Genomic DNA, 9,912 nt, shown 5'->3' with positions numbered 1-9,912 from the left:
CCTGATCTAAATGAATGAATAATAAATCAAATAGAATAAAATTGCTGCTTGTTCAAACTTCATTGAGCTAAATAAACACAATTCTTGAGTTTTTTGGGACAACTTAATTGTTTCATGTTTAATCTACTTAAACAATTGAGTTAACTTAATTGATTTGAGTTGGGACAGCATGAAGAAATTACGTGGAACCCAGTACTTTTAACAGGTTATTAAAATATAATATACTTGAACTTAAGTGCATTATTATTCGACTAATGTATTTCCACTACATTTAACTGACCTGTGTGCTCGTTACACAGTGACTCTCTGTATAGTGCCTGAGAATGCAACAGTTTCCCTATTTATCATATGCGCACAGTAAATAAAGGATAATAAAACGTACAGGCATGCAATTATAACAGTTTCTAGAATCTATGCTTACGAACACACACTCAAAATAACAGACAGAGGCTCGAGCGACCCCCGATATGGACATCGAGCCCAAACCCCGTCCTGCAAGTGATCTGGCAGCGCTTTTAAAAGTGCCTGGTGCTGCTGGCCGATTGGCCTGTATTTTTGGAACAGTGTCGGGATCTGGTAGCCTTGTTGGGACTGTGAAACACATCCAGCTACTCCAAGTGCGAAGCGGGGAGGCAGGGAGAGGGGAGAGGGGTTGAAAAGCCATGATCTATTCGATTAAATAGATCATTGTAAACAGAAAGCAACAAGATTATGTAACTAAAAACAAAAAGCTAAAAAACAATCCTCCCTCTCCCAAGTCACTTCAACTACAAGACGTTTGATTCAGCATTCAAGGATATAGCCTATACAAAATCAGCAAATGATGAGCGACGACTCTCCAAGTCAGCGCGAGGAAAAAAGGATCAGCTCTCCCCGGTTTACGCATGGATTTAACAGCGCCCGGTAGAGGTTAATCGGTAAATTATAGTTTTTTTTTAAGTTTGAGAGTTTCGGAAGTTATTGGTGATTGCGGTGAGAAGTGATGAGCGGAGGTCGCTTTGAGTTTGATGATGGCGGAGCTTATTGTGGAGGCTGGGAGGGAGGAAAAGCGCACGGACACGGGATCTGCACCGGACCCAAAGGACAAGGAGAGTTCTCCGGCTCTTGGAATTACGGGTTCGAGGTGGTCGGAGTCTACACATGGCCGAGTGGAAACACGTATGAGGGCTATTGGTCCCAGGGGAAGCGTCATGGTTTAGGTGTGGAGACCAAGGGCCACTGGATCTACAAGGGAGAGTGGACGCACGGCTTCAAAGGCAGATACGGGACGCGCATCAGTCAGGGAAGTGGCGCCAAGTACGAGGGCACTTGGAATAACGGACTGCAAGATGGTTACGGCACCGAGACCTACGCTGATGGCGGTAAGGTCGGAGAATGAACTTTTGTGAGTGCAAACTGTGAGTTGACATTTTAAGACAGGGGTTAGGCTGGTGCGTAATGCAATACCTACACCTTGGTAAGAGTCGTAAAGACTTCAACGATCCCGTTTCCGATTTAGATTCTTCGTAATTCTTTACTCACAAAGGGGGAAAATATAGTTCCAAAAAATATTGGCAATTACTGTCCTCATTTGTTGCTAAATAAGCTTTAAATTTAAAAACACAGGTATTTTAATTATCATAGCCATATTAGAGCTGGACTACGAACACAACTTTATAAACTATTTATTTATCATTCAGTTAATTTAAAATACCCTTATAGTACTATTATGAAGATTTATTTACATCCAAGGTAAAAACAAATAAATAAATAAATAAAATAGAAACTCGCATCTAATTCACATGATTTCGTTTTTTAAAGGGATAGTTCAACCAAAAATGAATTTACTCGCCCCTTTACTTTCAAACCTTTATAAGTGTCTGTCTCCTATTAAACACAAAACAAGACATTTTGAAGAAAGCTCAAAACTAGTAACCATTGACATACATATATTTGTTGTTCCTACGGTGGAAGTGAATGGTTACAGGTTTTCAGCTTTCTTCAAAATTCTAGGTGAGCAAACAGTGAGGACATTTTAGAATGAACTATCCATCTCAAACTATTTGTTCAAAGATTTGTTCTTTCTAAACCATTCCTATTTTACAATTCTACTCCATTCTGATTGGTCACATCAGTAAAAACAGAACGTTCTCCTAAAGTTCATACAGGATTCTTTTTAGTTACCCATTCTCATATATTTTTTAAGGCGAACCAAATAAGAGCATTCTTACTGTTCTCTAAATGGACAACACACTTTGTGTGTGTGTGTGTGTGTGTGTGTGTGTGTAAAAATATAAACAGAATCACACATCCATCTATCATCCAAAATGTTTTACTAACATTGGGAACATTGTATAAAGAAGACATCCCTGGCTATGGCTGACCACCATATTATTCTGGAAAGCAGAAATTGTTCTCTGGTGATCGGTCAGTCTAGTGATTGGTCGACCTAACAACACATGTTGGAAAGGAAATGCCAATTACTATATCTTATAACGTGTCAAGAGGCTTCCTTATACAGGACTGATTGTGCACAGTGCAGTACAGCGACAATGACATTGTAATCGCCATAATAATTCAAAATGTCTCATGAAGAAACATTACAAGAACTAGTTGATCCACCTGAACATGAATGGAGCAGGACGCTTCTCAGTGGTAAACCAATCACACACATTTCTGAGGTTATGAAATTAATGGTCAGTCAAGTGTTTATTTTGGTTATTAATGAAAATGTCATCAGTTTTGTTGATTGCATGCACTAGATTAAATTCTGCTCCTCCATAAATTACTTTAATCAAAAACAACCAACTGCAGATACGATGTACTGCAACAGAAAGACATTAATTTAGCTGCTTCAATTATTATAATGGAAGGTTGTTTAAATGTACATCTGATGACCAGATATTGGATATAAATTTAAAATGGGATTTCGAAGTGAATTTTAATTGATGCAGGAAAAAGATTTACGTTGTTCAGAAGCGTGCAACAAATTCTGATCTGTGTTTGTAAAATAAAATAGTAAAATAAATATAGTCCATTTAAAAATAATATATTATTGCAAAACCTGATCAAACCAATATGCGTGTGTATGTATGTATTTATATATATATATATATATATATATATATATATATATATATATATATATATATATATATATATATATATATATATATATATATATATATATACATATAAATACATACATTATTCTGCACATATATATATATATATATGTGCAGAATAATTCACATCTTGTAAACAGCAAAGACTGTAAACTAAAAGTAGACTCCCAACTAAACTAATCCTATAAATATTTCTAGAAGTGAAAGAAAACTGTTCTTTAATAAAATCAGACAAACACTAATTCATTGAGTCCATGCTAGTAGTATAAACTTCATGCTTCCAGTTACAGAACCCTGGTGTTTCCACAGATGGCCTTTTGGGTTAAAGCCTATTGCTAAGTAACATTTGCCAGTGCAGAAAGGAGGGCGCTTACAAATTAGTGTCACAAATCCTGTTCTGGACATGGTACAAGTTGTTTTCCACTAGTGGCCAAGTTGTGTCTTTTGTTGAGACACAATCAGGATGATAAGTCAACATACAGTATAGGAAAACAATGTAGATTGTCTTTGATTCTTAGATTTTAAAGTCTTTTATATAAATATTGCAGTTTTAGAGTTAAATTATGTTTATGGAATACTGTTTTACACAGCGTGACAACAACATTTTAGGTAGCTTCAGAACACAAACTATAGAAATGAGTTAAACATTCAGGTTTTTGAAATAAAAGGGTTAGCATCTTTGTGTAGAGTATGATTTGTGTAAATGCATGTCATGTGCATTCATGTGAAGGATTCAGACTATAGGCATGCCTTAGTAGGCCTACAGCCAGCCTGGTAAAAGGGGGTTCTTCTTTTTTCTCAGTTTTTTTGCTGTTATTCACCTAATTTTCTGTTTAATTATGAGAAATTTAAATACTGCATTTAGTGACATTTTAAGCATTATTTATAGCTGGATTACGGTAGCTTGTTGGATGGTCATTTTTTGATGTACTGAAAATTTTTCCTAAAGATTTATAATAAAGACTGTAGAAAAAAACAACAACTTTTTAAAAAGTTATTACATCATATATCATTTGAAAAAATGTAGTCTGTTTTCATTTATTAGACAAATAACAAGCTGGCCAGCCCATTCAGCTTTCCTCAGTCAGAATTTTGCTATTTGAATAAAAAACAATTATAACATAATAAAAATAATGTAGAGCTTCACAATTTTTTTTCTAGCCTCTCTTTATTTAGAAAATATAAATGCATGGATAACAACAACAACCTAATTAGTTTTAAAATTTACTTTAATATGGGCCGCTTTTTGGGCTTCGGAACTTTTTATTGGTAAATTTTTTTTTCTCCTAAGAATAAGGTCCAAAATTTAGAATAAAAGTTAGGCTATACTTGTAAAATGTTTTTTCGGTCACTCTTTATTTTGATGGTCCATTTGTTGAATCTAAGTTGCATTGTAACTAATTCTCATTAGATTTTAAGTAAACAGTTAGGTTGGGGTTAGGGTTAGTGTTCACATGTACTTGCAAAGTTTCTTACAGTCAGTCAAATGTCTGATCAGCAGCAGTATCGACAGATATTAAGCAGACAGACTATTAATACTCAAATAGACCATTGAAATAAAGTGTTACCGTTTTTTCTATTTAACAACAGTACTTCAATAGCGCATGGTGACACAGTGGAGCAGTAGGTAATACTGTTGCCTCACAGCAAGAAGGTCACTGGTTCGAACCTCAGCTGGGTAAGCTGGCATTTCTGTGCGGAGTTTGCATGTTCTCCCTGTTTGCGCGTAGGTTTCCTCCAGGTGCTCTGGTTTTCCCCACAGTCCAAAGACATACGGTACAGGGGAATTGGGTAGGCTAAATTGTCCGTAGTGTATGAGTGTGAATGGGTGTGTATGGATGTTTCCCAGAGACAGGTAACGGCTGGAAGAGCATCCGCTGCGTGAAACATGTGCTGGATAAGTTTGTGGTTCATTCCGCTGTGGCGACCCCAGATTAATAAAGGGACTAAGCCGAAAAGAAAATAAATGAATGAGGTCAATAGCGAAAGTTGTCTTCACTCGTGTCATATTTTGCATGGTCTTAACCTTCGATGGGTTATTTCCACAATTTATGATGGCGTATCAGCCAGAATAAGACAAATGAGAAAATAGTGGCAAAAATTCTGGACTTTTGTCAGTGATAAAATAACAGTGGCAGATTACACATTGTCATATGCTTTTCTTTAAGTGACAATACCAGCTACTGCCCTGACATGCAAAGCATGGAATTTAGTCTTTTTTTTTTTTTTTTTGTGGATCAGCAAATGCAAATCTTTTTAACAATGTTTTTTTTTTTTTCAAAAATGCAAAAGAAAAACATTTAACTTTCAACATTTTTACTTTAAACCTTTAACATTTAAAGGTAAACTACAAACAGTAGCTTTTTTTTCTGGCAAACAGTATATGTGTAACATTTGTTTTCTAATAAAAACTCCTCAAATGTAAACAACTTATAAAAAACATCCCATTATGTAAATAAGCTGTTATGTAATAAGAATATGTCATTTACTCAGTTTGTCAAAAATGTCAGGTAGAACCTTATAATTCTAAGGTGATGAAATGACTATGTCAAAGACATTATGGACATTACATGGAGCAAAAAACAAGCAAACAGTAAACTGACTACTACAGTAAACGAATTTTACTGAAATGTACTGTTGAAATTCTTTCCTTATATACATTATGGTCCCGAAACCCAGTGTCCACTTTTACACTGCTTCAAATCACATGTACAGAATCTGTTTGGGAAGCAGCATCTATTTATCAATATGGAGCGCGTCTGACAGTTACGCACAGCTATAGGGATTGTTTTGAGAATTGCATAGGAGACGCAACAGAGCCTACAATGGAAATGAAGAGAATCCCGCTGTTTTTATATTTCAAAGTGTTTTCATGCCTAAATAAAACAAAAGCACAGAACAGATTCACATATAAATGCAAGATGGAAACCCTGGTGGTTCGGCGCTAATGGTTGTGTATAGGCAGGATTGGCTCTTTAATGTTTATTTCCACCCTTCATTAAAAATATGGGAGAAATAACTTTACGGGAAGATAACGGCAAGAATTGTAAAATACAGGGAAATGCCAGGAAAAACTGGAGGGTTGATAGGTATGGGTTAAGCATGTTAACCTTAGACTGATGTAATCTGAAAATTTAACTAAAACAAACAGGAAGTGCATCTTCAGATTTTAGATTACAAGCACAAACACTTTTTTTTTCTTAATGACAAGCAAAGATAAAGTGTTCACCACAAAACTAGCAATGTAAGCTAACAAAAATAACGATTAGTTTTGACTTCATGTGTACTTTAAGCAGTGGTGTAAAGTAACAAATTACAAATACTCAAATTACTGTAATTGAGTAATTTTTCTCATGAATTGTAATTTACCAAGTAGTTTTATAAATGTGTACTTTTACTTTCACTTGAGTCCATTTTAATACTGTATCTGAACTTTTACTCCACTACTCTTCTGCAACCTGCAGTCACTACTTTATTATTTATTGTTTAAGGGGAATAGAAAATCAGTCCTGTGATTCCTGTCCAGTCAGATCCCACACAGAAGGTAAATCGCATCACAATGAACCACCTCAGGACATGGGTGATTTATAATTGCAGCAAACTGATTGGAAGCATTAAAAGTGTCCAAGAAGATGTCCAAAATCTTTACACGCAATGACCCAGAGCCTGTTTAGATGCATGTTATTGATAAAAATATGACGAATGTTTACTGTGTGATGACCGAAATGGCCTTAAACACCCAGCAGGCACAAGACGTCAACACAACATCAGATTGACATTGTACCCTAATGACATGGAGATGTTGCATTTTGATTGGAAATGAAAATCAGGTTGATTTCAGAATTTGATGTCAGGCTGATGTCAGTGTCCAACCTAAAATCAACCAAATATCAACATCTAATGATGTTACAGCTTGACGTTGTGTGGACATTGCCACTATGATGTCTATGAGACGATGGATTTTGTTTGCTATACCTGACGAATAAATGTCAGTGGTTTAAGATGTTGATTGACTCATTGTTGGATTTTGGTCACTTTTCAACACAATCTAAAATCAACCAAATATCAATGTCATTTGTCGTCGTTATTGGACGTCAAAATAACGTTGTCCTTAGACGCTGGCTAGACATTGAATTTTGGTCACCTGACGTCATGACCTAAATCTAACCTAATATTATCATCTTATAATGTTGTGTGCCTGCTAGACACTAACTAAATGCACTACAGAATGTTACGTTTACACACATCCACAAATGACATGTAAATGCATCAGCTTTTCACAGTGTAATACTCTCTACTCTTGAGTACTTTTGAAAGTTCTACTTTGTACTCATAATTTGAGTAATATTTACAACAGATACTTTTACTCTACCTGCACTACATTTTTAGGCAAGTAATGGTACTTGTTCTTATAATTTTTCATTACTGTTTCCACCACTGACTTCTCCACTGAGTTCTCCTATTCTGCCGGTGTCCTCCTATAATGCATCTATTGAGCTGTAAGCTGAGTCATCATTATTTGCAATGTAAAGTCCTAGTCCCGGCACTGTGTGAATTAAGGCACATTAATAGCCGTGCCTGTACCCTTCTGCCCTGCCCGTCCCTGAGGACTGATGGATCTCAGACATGTGTTTCATGACAGGAGTGGACCCGCAGGCCCCATGACATAAATAACTGCACGTGGTTTATTACCCCAGAGGTAGATATGAAAGAGGCGGCTCGCTAGCAGTTGTACTGCTGTAAATACTGTTGTCTCACATGCCTGAAGTGACAATGAGCTTACGGGTGGCCTGAATTTGAATAAAATGCAGTGGTGTAATACAATTTGTAGTTTAGCTGAAGGGATGACAATTCCGTCATCGATTACAGACACTCATGCTCATCCAAACCTGAATGGATTTCTCACGTCAAGCAAAAAAAGAATAACAAAAAAAAAAAAAAAATGACAAGGATCAAATAATTCAAAGAAATGGCCATTTCACATCAGAGATTCCATTTTCCTTCGACTTAGTCCTTTTATTCATCAGGGGTTGACACAGCGGAATGAACCATGTAATGATTTACACAGCAGATGCCCTTTCAGCTGCAACCCAGTACTGGGAAACACCCATACACACTAATTAACACTCATACACTTCAGCCAATTCAGTTTATTGAATTCACTTATAGTGCATGTCTTTAGACTGTGGGGGAAACCGGAGTACCTGGAGGAAACCCACACCAACATGGGGAGAACATGCAAACTCCAAACAGAAATGCCAACTGACCCAGCCGGAACTTGAACAAGCGGCCTTCTTGTTGTCCTAGCTAAATCAGACCAGGAAATACACTGGAAAAAAGTGTTGCATGCAGAACTGTTGCAAACTATTTATTTGTGTTGAATTTAAACACACAAATTAAGTTTAATAATGTTCAACTTAATTTGTTGGTTTAAATTCAACAAAAATAAATTGATTACAACCACTTAACGTAAGAAAAAAGATTAAATCCAAGGAATCATCTCTGAATAATATTTTTCAGTGTAACAACTTTTAATTTTACATCAGCTTTAGAAAAAGAGTCAAGCTTGAAATGGAAAATTATTAAAACTCTATTCTAAAAAAAAAATAATTAAGCAAGATGCTAAATCAGGCCTGTCCAAACTCATCCTGAAGGACCGGTGTCTTGCAGATTTTAGCTCAAACTTGCCTCAACACCAGTGATGTGCAATACCACTGGTTTTCTGTCTGATCCGATACCAAGTAAAATAAAGGTGAGTATCGACGATACCGATACTTTGCCCAAAAATTACTGTTTGGGAAATTCAAGTAATAAGTAGTGTACTTAAAAGTGTCACTTTACGCTGAGTACGAGACACATTACGAGTTATTCTTGTTTATTTTTTATTGATGAAGAATTATTATACAAAAAAAGAGCCAACTAACATATTTATTGACAGCATCTGAGCATGTATATCTTAAAACACCTGCCTGAACATCTTAACATAAAACAATAAACATTCACACCTTTTAGTTTAGTGACATGTTAATCCGGTCCCCTTGAAGATTTTTAACCTTTTCCTTTTGTTTTATCGTCACAAAAACCCAAGCCCCCAAAATACAGCCACATCGCCACATTTCCAGCAGCACCTTTACCACTGTTTTTCCCCTCTTCTGACCGCCTAGTCATGACGTAGTCATGTTCTGTCTTGTGATTTATATGTAGGTGTTTGATTAGGTTTGTAGTTTTACCACAGTACCTTATTGTTTTGTTACACATGTCACAAACAGCAAAGTTTGAGTTTATGGAAGTGAAGTAGCTCCACACAAAACTTCGCTTGCAGTCACTCATATCCAATGACAGCGTGACTAAACAACATGTGCCAGCGGACTGACTGAGTGACTAGCTAGCGTGCTCTGCAGTTATACAGTGCCATATTACACACATGACTTGGCAGGCGGAAGAACAAGTAGTTCCGCCTAAGCTAGCATTATTCATATAAACTAGGGTAATTGTGATTACTTTTCTCTGTTTTTTTTTATTTCCAATAAACAACATATTTGCTCCAAATTACTAAATATTGATATTTTGATAAAATAATCAATTCTAGAACAGAAGCTGGTATCGGAGATATTGATAATTTAGTATCGATCCGCACATTACCACTCAACACACCTGCAAGGATGTTTCTAGAAATGAGCTTGATTAGCTAGCCATGTGTGTCTGATTGGGGTTGGAACTAAACTTTGCAGGACACCGGCCCTCCAGGACTGAGTAAGCACCCTTGTGCCAAACGATCTAATCCGATTCAATGAACTATGCTGCACTA

The 9,912-nt window shown here is 36.3% G+C and overlaps 1 protein-coding gene across 1 annotated transcript in view; it reads left to right on the top strand.

Annotated features, from left to right (window-relative positions):
* Positions 1-636: 636 nt before the first annotated feature.
* jph2 (junctophilin 2) overlaps positions 637-9,912 on the top strand; it is a 34,586-nt gene continuing 25,310 nt past the window's right edge. Inside the window, 1 exon segment of the mRNA NM_001089364.1 lies at positions 637-1,361. Within this exon segment, the coding sequence (NP_001082833.1) occupies positions 983-1,361 (379 nt within the window). The 5' untranslated portion in view covers positions 637-982.

This window comes from Danio rerio, chromosome 23, assembly GCF_049306965.1.
Source record: "Danio rerio strain Tuebingen ecotype United States chromosome 23, GRCz12tu, whole genome shotgun sequence".
Lineage (NCBI taxonomy): Eukaryota > Metazoa > Chordata > Actinopteri > Cypriniformes > Danionidae > Danio > Danio rerio.
The sequence above is the reverse complement of the archived record's forward strand: the minus strand, read 5'-3'. Positions and strand labels throughout refer to the sequence as shown.